A 16,380-nucleotide genomic window follows, 5' to 3' on the forward strand; every position below is an offset into this window, starting at 1 on the left:
TTGAGCTTCTTTAGCTCTGCTGTGGCTACCAGGCACATTCATTTTGGTAAGGTACAAGGGAGCATTCACTTCCAGTGTGAAACACCTCAGTCAAGAAGTGATTATGAAAAAGTCTGTTTGAATAACAACACCTGAGCCTGGCCCACCAGCAGCCCCCAAGGCGCTTCTAAAATTAAAAGTTGTGTACCAGCATTTTTACACTGTGAAGCTAAGAGAAATGATCACAAGTGAGCAGGAATAAAAAAAACATATAAAACAAACATAGCATCCTATAATGTATCCGTAAAAAGGGAAAACTCATGCTACTTGAGGTCTACAAATTCAATTTTCTCACGGGAAAACATAACTCCTGTTCAAATGCTAATGGGTTGTTATCACAGGAATGTTTTAATTCAACTACTATGTACTATAAGAAGGGGCAGAGCAAGGTTCAGAGAGCAAATGGCTGATGAACGATCTTCAATCTGCCAGTAAATGTTTGCTTTTTTTTTTTTTTATATACTTCCCCTTCTTGATCTCTGTCTTAAACAGATTCTCCAAAGGGACATATAAAAGACAGCTGATTTCCGCTAGAGGTAATAGCACATATTTGTGTATTTCTTTTTTTCCTTGTTTAAAATGGTAAATTTATGGCACTGATGGAGTGTCAGTCACCAGAGTAGCTGGCCCTGAGAGCACAGAAATTGATGGTATATGAGCAAAAATTGGCTTACTGGAAAGAAAAAATGCAGCACATTTTAGAAAAGTGATAGAGAAAAAGAAAGCAAATTGGGCATTTCATCCACAAACCATCTTTGCAGGCTTCTCAGGACAAGACCAAATATCTCATGAAGCAAGAATAGCTTCCAGGGACTCAGAAGCAAAGGTCTGCCACCCTTTTCCAGGAACATAGCAGGCAGATCTTGCAAGAGCTAGGTAGGAAGAAGAGACAAAGAACCCATTATCTTTCCTGTGGAAGCAGAAAATCCTTCGTTCTTTTTTCTGGAAACTCTCTTCTCAGCCAATTTATGGGTGGGTGCCTCCACATTTGAAGGTTTTTGCTACCACCTTGCATTACTATAACTGTAAGGAGAAAACTGTCTTGCTGCTAACACTCCCAAACCTGTAGAAACACTTTATATGTGTTTTGAGAAGTTTATGGGGAGCACTTGACTGACCTTGACCAGAAAAAATATGTGAGGGAAGGGAGTGGGATGCTTTCTCTATTAGACAGGAATAAACATTTGTCAGAAGTCTCAGCAGCTTCTGCTTGCCATATGTGAGCCTCCTCTGAGGATCTTCAACATGCTTATGTGATGGCAAAGTCTGTGCTAGGCTCTCCTGGCCATACAGTTGCTGGTGTCCTCCCTGAATGGGGAGTGGGGTTTGGAGCCTGCTCAGATCCATTGCAGGGCAGAGCAGTGGGACATTTTGAGACAATCTAGACCTTGGGGGGGGTGCTTACCCTCAGCCCACTCATACGTAAGGTGGACTCTGATGACAGGAATAACGGCCTGCAAAATCAGTAGTAGCTGGAGTGAGAATGACTGGCTAAAAGGAAAGAGGAAAACTTTGCAGACTAATGAGATTTCAAAGTCTCTGTTCCTATTAGTTTTCACAGTGTTGCCAGAAAGCCTGAAAGTGTATGAGAATAAACGGCATTTGGTTTCAGTGTTTGAAAAATAGTAAAGGGCTGTAGCATCTGTCAGAGGCAATGTGAGCCAGCCAGAGCACGGCCCCAGGCTGCATTTCCACCTGGATCCCTGGTGCCCATTTGGCCCTCTCCACAACCTGACTCAGCTCTCCTGCTCGAGTGCTGTGCACTGGACCATCTGCCATGCTGGACTTCCAGCCTCCATGGCTCAGAAGAACAGTGATGCATCACGGGCTTTTGCAGAAAGGCACGGAGAAGATGGAGACTTAACAGGGAGGGAGCTGCATTCCCAGCCCCTGAGGCTGCCTTACTTCCCTCCCCCTGCACCTATCTTATCTTTGCCTCTTTCTAAAATAAAAGGAATAGAAAAATTAACAACATGAAAAAGGGAGGAGATGATAAAAAGTATCTGAAAAATTATCTATGTCCTCATTTCAGAGCTTTGCATGGTAACAGGGAGGCAGAAGGCCTTTTTCTTCATTAATATATTAAAATATTAAGAAGCTGGGTGTCTCCTGAACCTACTGTTTTGTCATGGACTGAGAAAGCTCCTAGGAAGTCTTCTGCAGAAAACTATTGCACTTGAGAAACTATCCAGGGATGCCATTCAAGGCCCAGAGCAAATCAAAGCTAAAAGACAAAGTTTGCTATCATACTCTTAATGGGGACTTGGGTCCAGCCTGGACAAGAGTGATATTTGCACCTTTGCTTTTGTGCTGAGACAAAATCTCTACCAACGGGACATGAACGCTGTCAGGAGTCTGGCTGGAATTGGGAAGAATCAAAGCCACATCCCTTCTGATTTCGTTTAGCTCCTTAGTCTTGAAGGTTTGAGTGAGACCAGTTCCTTGGGAGTGCTGTTCCTGGCAAACCTGAATCTGAGCCAGTGATGATCAAATTTCCCGGAGACTGGGGTGTTTGGTTGGCACATTAGTGGTTCCCCTATCAGAATCTGTTCATTCCTTGGCAGTTATCAAAATATGCAGTTGTTCTTCTTTGTAAATCTTTGCCAATAAAGCAATAAGACTTTGATGCTGCTATAGCTGTTATGTTCTGTTGTACCCTCTGCTTGCCATCAATAATGTAACCATGTGGTGGGGCCTTGGTACTCACATGTGAGGGTGACAGCGGGGCTGTACAGCATATATGTGTGTATATACACACACACCCCCACCGAATAAAGGTTTCTTTGTTTTCTTTTCCTTGGCAGGTCACTATGGAAAGGATATTTATCGAAGTGGAGGGCCAGATCTCCATAATTTCATCTCCTCCGGGTTTGTCACATTAGGAAGAGGACACACGAAGGGTACAGTGGAAACAATTTTTTGCTAAATAAAAAGATTGTTTTAAATAAAAAAAGCTATAACTCAGAAGCTGGGTTCTAAGTGCTATGAGATAACAGTATTGGACTGCAGTCAGTAGACTTAGTCTAGCAAATATTGCTGCAGGTAAAATACTGTCCTCCTGGCAGAACCTTTTAAATCCTAGCAAGGGAGATGGTGGGAGAGTGTAGAGTCAGACAGCCAGACTCTAGACTCCACTCTGACTTTGCAGTTCAACAATTTATACTGCTTTGTGTTTTCCTGGGTGCATGGTTGCAAACCACCATTGTGCTGCTGTACTTATAAAGGGAAGGGGAAGGAGTGTAATGCTGTCCAAGGGCAGGCAGTTGACACTTCAAGAGTGCATTTCTGGATTTCTTTTTTTTGACTTCTGGGCTTTTTTTGGGGGGGGTATTATGAATATTTTATAAAATTATTTCTTTTTAGGTCCTAAAACTTATATTTTATGTGTTCATATTATCTGTGATATAATGTACAAACATGAAAACACAAAAATATACATATACTGCTCTGTGTATGTTCTGTGTATATGTACTGTATATAAAATATATGTTGAGATATAGTTGTAGCTATATTAGATAAGTAACCATATATCCCAGGAGTTGTGGTGACACAAAAGCTGTGAGATCTGACTCAAAGTAGCTGGTCACCAGAACCCCAGATAAATGTTCATTTTATGACGTTGTTGCATATTTGGTGAGTTTTTATAGTGTACGGTGAGACTATGTTTGGAGCATCTTTCTGTTCACACCCACACCCTGACCAAGTCACACTGGTGCACTGGCAGTGGGTTGCGACACTGGGAGTGCAAGCATGTGCCATGCCAGTACTCGTGTGGTTTTGTGTCCTGCTGACTTCTGAGACTGTTGTACATTTATATAGACACAATGTATGTGGAGATACCTATATAGACACAATGTACTGTATGTGGAGATGTGTCCATGTGCTCGCCTGGTTGAATGCACCTGTGTTGTTTCTGTGGATGACCATGACTCACAAATTATTAAAAGACCTTTATTTTTTCGTACATTTCCTGCACTTTTTCAAATTCTCCACAAGTGTCATCCAAAGCAGTGTTGGTCCTGTAGAACTGTCAGAGAAGAAACAAATATATGTATATTGTCTGTGTATGTCTGTGTGTGCTTAAATAAAGTTTACTGAGGCTGAGGCAGCACCCGTGGGACTTGTAATACAATACCCGGCAATTCCAGCCTGGCACTGCACCGGTGGAAGGAAAGCAGAGAAAACCACCATGAACCTTCATGTGGGTTGGGAACTGAAATGGTTCAAGGAAGGACTCATGGATGGCATTTCACACAAGGTCTCCCTTTCTCCTCCCCATCCAAAAGGAGTTTTACAGTCGTGTCATGTCACATCAGGCCTAACAGTATATTTAGGGTGAGATAGCAAGTGTACCCCAGTAGAGGTGTGGTCTACAGAGTGGTGTGCCATGATAGCCTTCATCAAGCACATGGAAACCCCGGGCAGGGCCATAAAACCTGCCTCTTTGTCGCAAATATTTGAATTCTCTTCAAGCAGTTTTCTGTACAATATACTTTTCCCAGTTCCTTCCCAGATAAGAATAAAACCTGCTTTCCTTCTTTAACTGAAAAGTCTTGGGGGCTCTGTTCTTCTGTAGACGGGCCAGTGGTTTTCACACCTTTTCCACTGGCTTTGCTGGAAGCCCCACAGAGCACATTTCCTATCCCTGGGAATGTGGGACAATGGGCAATGGGAGTCCAGACTGTTTGTATACCACCTCTTCCAACAGTCATCAGATAGGGCGGTGCTTTCCAAGGTGAATAAAAGGCTTTTATTATCTGAAGAAATTAAACTATATCTTGGCTGTTTATGGATATAAATGAATGGATTGGCCTTTGAATTTAGTTTTCAGTTACCTGTAAATTCACATTTTATTTGAACAGTACCATAATGTTAACTTCTAACTTCTTCATGGTAAATTCACACGCCCACTCATGACTGGTGCAAGTGATTAACATCTCCACGCATTCTGCAGGCAAACTGCCTTGTTTGCTTGAGCAAATGTGTAGATTTGTCTTTGTCTGTGATATGATTTGATTGCCTATTTGTGCTGTGAAAGCAGGGATTTTGGATGTAACAAATGACTTAGGGACTCTGTCATTAGGATTGTGCTCTATATCATTTGATTATTTCTGGAAATGTTACATGATAGATTTCCTGTGTTCAGTTTGAACTGGCAACCCAGTTGTACTTGTAGACAGGAGAGATCAGTGCTCCAGCAAGGATTACAGTCCTGAGATTTAGCTGAGCAACTTCATGCTCAGATTTTGTCCTATTTCAGTTCCAGTGCATGTGTTAATATCTCCACCTCAACTACCATTAGCCAAATAACCTCACCCTGCCTTGTTGTTGCACCACCATAGAAGAGGGTTCTGCTTTTAGACTGAACAAAGCCAATGAAGTTTATCTCAATATTTCTTTGCACTGGGAGACACATTTTTGGTGTTTTCTCAACTGTCTTCTGTGCTGTGGCAGAACTCCAAGTGCTGAGTAATATTTAAGAGCTAATCTATTTTGGGCAGAAGGCAAAGATGTGAGACATGCCAAACTACCATGGATACCAAATCACCATATTCACATGTCTGACATCCACAAGCTCCTGCAAGATTGTGATTTATGATTGTTATATGACACTCCATTGGGCAATGCATCACTGCCTGGCATTTAAGTCTATAAAATCACTACATAGAGTGTTCTTCAAACCATGGTAAAAGACTTCACTGTCATTCTGTCATGATGATCTAGGAATGAATCCAAAGTCTTTAAGCCATAGAAAGTCTCCATGGTGAGATGCACGGCAGGGCTAATCTCATCTAACATTATATAGATGAAAGTTAGACATTTTATTCTGAGGTAGTAGCCTTCAATTCCATGTAGAGACACAAGCACCTCTAAATGAGTGTTCACTGGATGGGCATTAGGCACCTCTTCCCCCTCTTTGGCAAGAGGGGAGCCATGGGGGCTAGGTCTTTTAGCCATCAGAGGAAGGCAGATGAATCCCACCTGCACTTGCTTGTATAGGAGTAGCTACTGTTGCTCCAGTTGCTGTGGTAGTTGCTATGAGAGTCCAGTGCTCCAGTGAAACAAGTAGGAGCACTGAAGGCAGGAGCTATCGCATCCCTCTGTGCGATAACCTAATTTAGAAAACAGCTTCTTCAACCTATTCTCTCTCCGAGCATCTTGCTACTCTCAGATGTCTCAGGTTGAGGCTGCCCTAACATGGACCGTACTCACTGTCCTGACAGGGCTCTGCAGAGCTCTGCTCAGTCACACAGGCTGGTGTAGGAACTTACACAGCTGCAACGCTACATGGAGCAAGCACCCACATGGATATTCAACCACAGTGAGTGAACAAATCTTGAAGATCAGTAGATTCACTCCAGATTAACTACTCCAGATCATGATTGTTGAGTTTTCAGGTTAAAATGTGATTTTTATTTTGTTGGTTTTTTTTTTTTTTTACTACCAGCCTCAGACCTTGAAAATAGTTTCCAAATGAAACTGGGCTCCTTGTATTTCACCAGTCTGTGACAGCAGTAGAAATTCTGTAGAGCAGATGATAAACTCACTTCATCACTAAAAAACTTCTTTGTTTTCCTGGTAACTCTGCAACAGTATTAAAAATAGTGAGTTTTTTGCTGGAAAAGCATAATTTCCCAGTTGAACTGAGTGCTAGGGGTCAGGGAACATTAAGGCAGGAGGAATATGGGATTTTAGACTCCTTTACTGCAGGGTCATCTTATAGGGAAAAACAGGACTTTTCCAGTCTGCTAGTTTCTTGTAAATTTATGCCAGATCCTTGAGGAGGTGCAGAGGTAGGGCTGCAACTTGAAAAGCATGTATGGAAAACTCAGGAGGAGTCAAGTGTCCTCGCAGCCTGCCCAATAACGCTTTCAGGGACAGAACCTCTCACTTTTGGTTCAGGGCTGCAAATCTTTGTTGTGCCTGGATTCACTGGGAGATGTGCTCTGAGTTAGGGCATCTGCAGGAATCTCTTTTCTTCAAGTATCCCACTAAAATTTGCACTTGGGATGTTCTCCAGCCGTGCCAGTAGGCAGGAAAAAAAAATGAACCATGTAGCCAAGTCAGTGTGATGTGGCTGTTAAAGCCTGACTTCATTGCTGCTGGCATCTCTGTGGAGCTGCACCAGCATCCCGCATTGTGGGCAATGTGAAAATGCTGTTGGTGTAGAGAAGCCAGCCTGATGACTGAGCAATAAAAGCTACCCACATTCACGTTTTATCCTGTGATATTTGGTGCAGATATGGCAAGCTTTACAGCCTGAATGCGGGATTTGCCTGCCTGTTCTCACTGTCCTGCAGCATGGTTGTACCTCATGCATCTGCAAAGTGGTTCTGGGCACTCTTTTGATGGTACAGCCCTTCATGTGAGGTGCAGTTGTCCAGCTTCAGCTGGTTTTGGTTGAGCACATGTGCTCGGTGTGTGGGAACATGGTATAGGTCCTTTAGCAGGACCTTACACCCAGCTAGACATCATACTCCCCAGATACAGCCTCACCCTTTGCCATCTCCTGATAAATATCCTACTCCCTGTTACTTGAAATGATGCTCAGCATCCATATACAGGCAGAGGGGAAAGTGAGAGGTCAGCTATTGCTGACTTCTTGCTTTTTCACAGTTGACAATATCTCCCTAAAACAGCTTTTTTTTTGTGCATGTTCAAACGGAGCAAATTGTTCTTAATCTAGTCCCACCTTAGAAAATGATCCCCTTTCTCTCCCATGCCATGTGCACATGCATGAGTTGTTCTGAGGACAGACAGACCAGATATCCTATGGTGTCAGGGCAGTGGAAGATGACTACCACGTGGGTTCGAGGTTTGGAAGCTGCAGGGGTTTGTGAGAGTGAGAGGAGACAAGGTAATGTCAGGATGGGAGGGAGAGCTGACAGGCTTGAGGTAGCAGCTGAGTCTCATGGCTCCTTCCTACTTGCTTGTCTGTCAGTGAGCCCTGGCAAGCTGAGGGAGCTACCTCATCACTGACCTGGCACCTTGTGCTGCCAGTCCATGGCCAGACCTTCACCTCGTTGGGTAGTGCCCTGCAGCCTCCTGGGGATTCAGACCACTCTGGGCAGTGCACTGTGCTCCCACAGTCACCCCATGGGCCAGTACCAGCAGTTGGAGGGCCTGATGTCAATAGGGTCACTCAGGCTTATTGCAAGACAAGTTTCAGGATTAAAGCAACAGCTTGCTTTATCTGACAGTTTAACATATGTGTTTGTTTATAAGAGAAACTTCTGCAAAGGCAAACATGAAAGAGGACAAACGCAGCTCTAGATCATACTTAGCAACCAAGATCTTCCTGAGCTGCTTCAATGTCTCAGCCAGCTGAGGTGGGCAGCAGCTCCACTTTCTCATCATTTTCTCCCCTGGGAGCTCCAGAGCTTTTCCAGCACCATGTCTCTGCTGCTCCCACTGGAAGGTGATGCCTTCCCTCTGTACGGAGAGAGGAAGCACAGAATAAATGACTCATGACTAAGTCTATGTTTGCCCAAGACAGCATTGCTAAGTTCGCGTTTGTGTGATTCTTAGAAAAGCTTGTCAATGATGACAGGGCTGTGGGACATCCCGTGTCAATATGAGGATCAGGTCATTTCCTTTCTGAAATGTCTTGATCTACCCATCCGTTGTGTTCCCTTATTGGCACATTCTTCCCACCTTCATTGTTTTTTCTGCAAGCTGAAGAATATCTGTGACAGGCTCTGTATTTTATAAATGACATATCTGTATGCAAACTAATCTTTATGCAGACACCTCAGTGGATTTATAATATGCAGCATGCTGCAAGCTTTGCATACAGACTAAACGTGATACAACATGTGGTAAAACGGGATCGGGTATTCATACGGGCTGATGCCACTTGCTCCTCTTGTACACGCAATGTACACGTTCCCCTTTTACACACACTGCTGTTCCTTTTGGAGACCCTGAACTGAGCGCCTTTTACATGCAGCAACTCAGGAACCAGCCGTGCTACTGGTCCATTGGCATGTAAATATGATTCAGAGATGAATGGGAGGAAAGAGATTTATTAATTTAATCATCATTAGCAGTTTGAGGATTCTGATTCCTCTCTCCAACACTGCCCTGGTTCCCTGCTGTCCTGGCTGGTTCCTTGTCACTTGTCTGGCCGCCTTGTGTTCCATTTTCTTTCCCAAAGTGCTGGTTCATGCCCTTAATTTGTTATTTTGGGGTCTTGGATTACATCTGTCGCAACCAGCTACAAAACATGCAGTGAATCAGCTCCAAGATGGAATTTACTGCCTCCCCCCATCATTAGTAATCCACACTTGCAGTAGACTCATTAATACAGGGAAAGAGAGAAGTTTAAGGGTCATTTTTTTCATACCTGCATCTGTAACATGCCATGAATAGATTATGTAAAAATTGAGGGTTAGGTATGTTGAGTCCTTTTTCTCACTAAACACTTGTTAGACATTTTGTATCAATGGAGAGATGTCAAGCCAGAGCCCCTGCATCCCAATGAATCATTTTATGTTCATCTTGGATAATATCTAATGATTTTGGTCGTGTCTTGCAGTGTGTGTGCTAAAGATCGCTTGCATTCTGATTCCAGATTAATTTCAACTATTGCATATTCTGACACTTAATTGTATTGACTTGAAAATAGGATCATTGGGATGTGGAAACTGCTTCATGGCTTTGCAAAAAGATTCCATTATGCAACAGGGCATTTCAATCCGCTCTGAATTATTTAATTGGCTTCAGACGCGACCGTCCATTTCTCAGCAGTCTGGACAGCTCTTTTTTTTATAGCCCTCTGAATAGCTTGGTGGGAGGAGAGTGAGTGGTCATGGAAACCGTACCAATGCCTGCAGCAGTTGTGCAGCATGCCGCTACTCTAGGCAAGGAATGGGGTGAACATGAGCAAAACCACATCAATCCCTGGCTTCACCTTCTGCAAAGTACATTGAAATAACTAAGGTCACGCCTTTCTGTCTTCAGACAAACGGGCCACAAACCTGGCTTAAAGCACAGCCTGGAGGGACTGTTTTGGAACGTGGCTTTCTGAGCTAGTGTGTCCCACACTATGAGCAATGAGCAGAAGGAGGATTGGCAGCTAATCTGAGAGCCTTCCTCAAGCTTATTAAGGAAAGAGCAGAAAAATGACCACAAGCAGGGCACAGAGCACATATATCACTGCTAAGCCAGGAGATTCAGCTTCCTGTGGCAAGAAGCCCACAGTTGCTTCATAGCCAGCTATTAAATGGAGACTGCTTCCTGCAGCAAGAAAGCAAGCTTCCCCTACAGGCAGCCTCACTGGTGCATGTGAAGAGACACTTGTTGTCAGTTGGAGATCATATTGTTCACCACCTCAGCCGATTGATGGCATTTTTAACTTGACCTGGTCAAACATGCTTCCTGGAGGACACAGACAGCACTGAGGTGGGAAGAGAGGATGCCAGCCAGGTTGAGTTGACTATTCTTTCTCACTGAGGGACAGTTAAACCCAGAATCTTGTGTCTGAGCCAGGGAAAGACCACCCTGTGCCTTTCTGCGTGTGCACATTCAGGCTGGGATTAGCAATGTGTTTTGGCAACTGGTACTGAAACGTGCAATGTTGGAGCTAAACTTGCACCTGGCACTTTGCGAAAGGTCATGGGGTATCTCTGGCTTTTGACTTCAGCATGTGGTCCCTTTTACAGACCCAGGCATGCACAGGAGTTTGGGACTAGCCTTCACCACTGCCACTGCTGAGGACCTTATATTTCCATGTCACTCAACTCGTTCTCCGTCTGTGGTCAGTGAATTATTTTGCTGCCCACTTCGTTGTCCTACAAACTCCACTGCATCCAGCACTCTGCTGAGTTCCCATGGATGGTTTTCAGTAATCTAGTACTCTAGAATGGATTTCTCTTCTTTCTGCTGTGTGTTAACAATATATCAAAATAAATTACAATAGCTGAGAGGAGAAGAAAAGAGCCCTGCCTATTATCGGATGCCCTTTCACAGAGAGTCTGTCAACTCTCCATGATGTTTTGGCAGATACCTTTGAAAACTGAGCTGAAGGCTGGTGAAAAGCTGGCAGTTACATCCCAGCTATCTATGAAACAGGGAGCTTCAGCTGCATGCCACAAACATCTCTTTGAAGAATGTCTTTTTCTATATTTATTATCAAGAACTGATGTATAAAAAACCTTATGATTTCCTGCTACAGTGTCACTGAGCATCTCAGACTGGTTATCTCCCCAAACAGGCATTTTAACTGAAATTAAGAATCACCCTTAGAGTGGGCATACTGTTTCTTTAGCAGGTCAGCATTCAGTCTTAATTGTGTTTGCAGATTGTAAATAAGAAATTCAAATATTACGAAAAAATGGGAGATTCCTGGGTGCAGATAGGGGACTTCACAGAGGGATCTGTAATTCTGAAGCTTCTGTGATCTCACCAGAGCAACCAGATCCCGCGGTCAGAGTTCGGCAGATGAAGACCTTGGGCACGCCCAAAAATCTACTGCTATAGGAAAACGAGTATGTTATATACAGTTTATCTTCTAAAGTTCCTTGGGAGGAACATTGGCTCATCATCAGAGAAGTGCCTTTGGAGACACAGGCCCCAGGTTTGCTTTCCAGATTTATTTTCTAGATATGGTACTCACTCATAGGAAAATTATTTGGTCTTAGCAGCTTCAGTTTATCCTTTAATAGTCAGTATAAAACTGTGGACAATTGTAGGAGGTTTATACAACAAATGCCACAAAAGTAATTGCAGACAGTCCTTGAGAGACAGATTCAAACTTACCGATTGACTTTTTCTACTCTTTGAAACAGATTAATCTCCATCTCTTGACAGCATGCGGGCCCCTGGCTGTGACTAGTTTATATTGTGGTAGTGTCTAAAGGCCACAAGTTGAAGATAGGAACCCTGATTCCCAGATGGGGACAAACCAGAGGGAGACCTGCCCCAGATGTCTTATTCCTTCTTGTGTGTGCACACCTCCACTACAGGTGTGTAACAGCTGAATATCTGTTGAAGTAGAAATGTTAACTTCCACAGTTTACAACATCACTTTGTTGTCCAAGACATACCTTTACAGAGCTGTGGTTCTCTAGTCATTTAGTTCCTGTTCTGTTCCTCAGCTGGAGGAATTCTTCTTCATATTATTCCAAAGTCAGTTTTGTTTAATACTGCCATGACTTTGCTACAGGTCTGATGTCCATGCTCCAAGAGGTGCATAGTAAAACAGCTGAATGAGGGCTTTCCTACTGCAGTTGTTTTGCAGTCAAAAGGATAATAAAATTCTCTTTGCCTAAGCACAAAATCTGTGACTTTCAGTGTGTTGGGCCCTTAATCTAGCCTTAGCTGAAATAACAGAAACTGAACTGTAATCTGCTGTTGTGCAAGGCCTGCTGTTGTTAGCATATTGCTCTGCTCATTCAGAGACAGCAGATGTAGATGTTTTCATCCTTTTCTTGTCCTATCAGCTGCAGTTTTATCCAAGCAGGGCTGCTTTACTCTTCCAGGACAGGGCAAATCCCGCAGGCTGAGAAGCTCTTTCCGTTTAAATTGTCTCATAGTGACTAATGCTGGTGATGTTTGTCAGTGAGCCATTAATCTTCCATTCGTGGGGCTGCAAGGACACTTCAGAGGTCTGTAGTGAAGCCAGATGATCCCTACACTCTCTGGCTTAAAGTCAGCCTTATACTTTCAGCTAGGCACCAAAATCCTTCTCTGCTCAGTGGAGAGAGCCTGCACATTTCATCGATCCTGATACCACAGGCTGAGGTCACCAGCAGGACCAGGATGACTGTTGCCCTTCTTTTGTTCTTTGCTGTGTGCCAGGATGCAATGTGGACTGCTGGCAGCCTTGGGCTTGTGGGAGACACAGCGCTCACAAGTGTAAGGCCTCTGCTTTCACAGGTTGGCACAGCAGATGCTGGAGGAAGTGCTAAGAAGTTTGCACAGTTAAGCCCAGGTCTTAGAAACCAGAAGCCTATTTTTTGCTCCAGTGAAGGAGCAGTTTCTCTCTGGCATGTATGTGAAAGGTCTTGGTTTAGCTGGAAGATATTTCTAACTGTTGAGTTACTCTTTGTGCACTCAGGGAGAGACAGAGCTCAGCAATTTCCCGCCTGCCAGAGTGACCTTGCTGTGATTGAGTTTAGGTTATGAAATCAGGTTGTATCATACCTTTTTTATAGGTGAGGGAAGTCCGTGCAATGCAAAATTTGCTACTGTTCTCCATGAACAAAAAGTGCAGGTTTCCCAAGGAGCAGGGAGGAGATAAGGGGAGAAACTACACTACATTTTCCTTTGTACCTGCTTTCAGGCTGAAATGAATTTTCAGTCCCTTGTGGCAGGAATTGCTTCTGCTGCCACAGCAGTGGGTAGGCAATTGAGTCAAAGTGCCACAGTCCTCTCAGAACTAGAGGAGAGGAAATGGGCAGCCCTTATCTGTCATTTTCCTGAAGATGGAAATGACTTGCTACCTAGAGGTTCTCAGGAGGTGATAGGGCCAGCAGGTTCTCCAAGAAACCCTAAGAGCAGAGCAGAATATGTTGGGAAGCAAGGGAGGGCTATGGACTGAAGGATGAGTAGAGCATTTTCTCCTTGCTTGGACTTTCCAAAGCAAGCCCTGCACTCTTCATCCTGCCTCTCTTTTAAGGCACCAGAAAGTGCCCTAAAAGTTATCATCTGTTGGGAAGAATATACCCATAGCGCGGATCAGAGACATTGGATAGGAGAGGAGGGGGTTGCACTGAGTGCCCCAGCTGTTGTGCCAGAAAGCACCCCTTTTAGAGGGCTGAGCCCCTTCCCACTGCTCGGCTCCTGACTGTTGCTGAGACAGTTGTTCCCTTTCTGACAGCATCTCCATTTCTCCTCAGAACTGGAGTAAGCCCATTCTGTCATCCACACTCTTCAGGTAGGGGCTTTAAAACTCCCCAGGGTCCTGAAATCCCTCATGCAGTGGCCATCACACTCCTGAAAACAGATGCCTACAATCACTTATAGTAGCAGAGTGCCTTTATGTTCTTGTATAAAGGCAGTCAGGATGATTTCTCCAAAGGTTTTTCTGCATGACGGCATTATTTCCATGCAAGGCCTTGAAGCTGCCGCTGGTGCTCTCACGGAGTAAAGCTGCCAGAACCTAGGTCGGTGGCAGTTTCTGAGACTGGTAGTTAGATTGAACTTGTGATTTGTTGTCTGACAGGTGAAAAGCAAGAAGCACCTCTTTTTCACTGAGTCTCCTTCTAAATTAGCGGCTGCAAAACAGAGAGCAGCATTTCAGCAGGAGGCAAACAATGAGGCAATGCCCATAGCAAGAAGATGCATGGAGCAGGAAGCCTTCGAACCAGAACAGATCTCTTCATGGCAGTTTTTCTGACTCTGGGATAGTCCTAGCATCAAGTGAATGAACAGAGAAACCGTTTTTTTGCCAGTAATTCATATAGCTGACATACAGTTTCTGGACGACAGCCTAGTTCCTCAACTAAAGGGCTGATTCCAAGCCCACTTTCTGCCAATGACTGGTATTTTTTAATTGATTTCAATGGCACTGGCTTGGATCTGCTGCAGAAAATAAACTTATGTATGGCAAAGCAGACCATACCATACTGCTGTTGCACACCTGCCCCTTGAGAAAATTGTGGGTTTGCTTTCCCAATGTGCATTTCCCTCTCTGAACAAGGAATGCATTAAAGACATGTAAGAGCCCCTTTTTTTTTTTCCTTTTAAATGTAGCTGATGTTCCTGAAAGAAATGTGCTTATAATGTGAACAAAAAGGAGTTTACTGGTGAGGCTGAAAATTGATCTCTGACTCTAGGAGTCAAACTGGATTTTGCTAGTGGGAGTTTGTTCAAATTCTGTGATCAGTGCATGAGACAGATTGAGCTCGGGGGCTCTCTTTCCCGGCTACGATAAGAAAAATGTTAGTGCAGACAGTGAGATGCAGATCTGCTGAGTAAAAACCCTCATCCTACACAATCATATTTCTGAGCAGATCTGCTCTTTATGTGGGGCCATATCTGTGCACACAACTCACAGAATTCTCTTTGGAAACACAGCCCTTCAAAACTTTATTAAGGTACTATACTCTTATCTATTCCTTTTATGCCATCACCCTGCCTCAATTGTTTAAAACCTTACACAAGTTTTATTCCAAAGTATATGTTACTGTTATTAAGATACGCTCAGATACCAAGATTGTACAGTCTATAAAAGGCATGTCCTCATATTCGTTTTAAACCAGGAAACTAAAAATAGAGCCAGTTCAAATATAGGTGATGAGAATAACCTGAGGTTCGTATTAGGAGGTATAATATGAATAAAGACTTTAAAAGTGCCTGGCAAAGTGTCTGTGCTTTGAGGGAGCTGCAGATAAAAGTTTCTAAAGTAGATTTGGGACGGAGAAGGTAGTTTGGTGAGTATTACACATCCTCTCTGTATGGCAACTGAAAGGCATCACATTAATAATGCTGAATTCAGAACAGAGAGCAAGAAATGCTTTTAAACTCAGTGTGAGTATTAGCCTGTGGATCTCACTGTCACAAGGTGCCTCTGAGATCAAGAGTGTGCAGGACACAAAACACAGATCATGATACTTTTGCCATTAGTGAGATAGGCAAAGTTACTGTAAGTGTTAAAAGAGGAGTGAGGGAAGTAGTACGAATGCTCAGGTCTGAGGCTTAAGTGCCTCAAACTATTGGGACTGGAGGAAACCTCCTTGAGTTCATGCTGTCCCGTAATTGTCCAGGGCAGGGGTTCATCTTGTAAAACAATTAATACTGTGTACGCGCAGAGTGCCAGAAACACCCTCAATTCGTTCCAGTTTGGTATGACCTGAGTGAAAAATAGGACACTCCCAACTAAGGGGAGTGAGAACTGATCAACAAATGCATGGGAAGAGGTTGGGTCACAAATGAAAAGTCAACTCACAGTGGCATGTTTGCATGTTCCTCAGCCTGCTTGCAGCTCAGGGTCCTGGCTGAGGCTCACCCAGCCTGGGGAATGTCCAGCTTTGTCCTGTTCCCCAGATGAGGCAGGAGCTTTGGCCTCCTGAGTGCTTCTAGCTGCTGCATGGCAACTGAGAAGAAGCAAAACACTGATCATATGTGGCTGTTGAGCTGACCCCAGTCTAAGCTCTTGGTGGGTCATTGATAGCCCCAGTGGCTTGGCAGGGAGGTGTTTCTCTTCCTGCAGGCTCCAAATCATGGAGAGTGGGCTTCACCAGCTGCAGCTGTGTCTAGACAAGTACAGGGCTGGCACAAGTCAGCAAGCAAATGTGTCTAAGCAGTGCAGAAGAAAGATGAGCAGGAGAAGATGAATGTGTGACCCACCCTCCAGTGCCACGCAAGAGTGCAGCCCAAAGGGACGCATACATTTAA

The 16,380-nt window shown here is 44.0% G+C and overlaps 1 protein-coding gene across 2 annotated transcripts in view; it reads left to right on the top strand.

Moving 5' to 3' along the window:
• SHISA6 (shisa family member 6) overlaps window positions 1–16,380 on the top strand; it is a 264,335-nt gene that overhangs the window by 57,017 nt on the left and 190,938 nt on the right. For both annotated transcript variants that reach the window (XR_015703346.1, XM_009463421.2), the window contains exon 3: window positions 2,844–2,939. Coding sequence is in view for 1 of the 2 variants with exons in the window: in XM_009463421.2 (XP_009461696.2) it covers window positions 2,844–2,939 (96 nt within the window). In the remaining variant the exon portion in view is untranslated. The remainder of the gene's footprint in view (window positions 1–2,843; window positions 2,940–16,380) is intronic.

The sequence above is a fragment of the Nipponia nippon genome, unplaced genomic scaffold (genome assembly GCF_047370975.1).
Source record: "Nipponia nippon isolate SJK-2023a ecotype South Korea unplaced genomic scaffold, ASM4737097v1 scaffold_14, whole genome shotgun sequence".
Classification (NCBI taxonomy): domain Eukaryota; kingdom Metazoa; phylum Chordata; class Aves; order Pelecaniformes; family Threskiornithidae; genus Nipponia; species Nipponia nippon.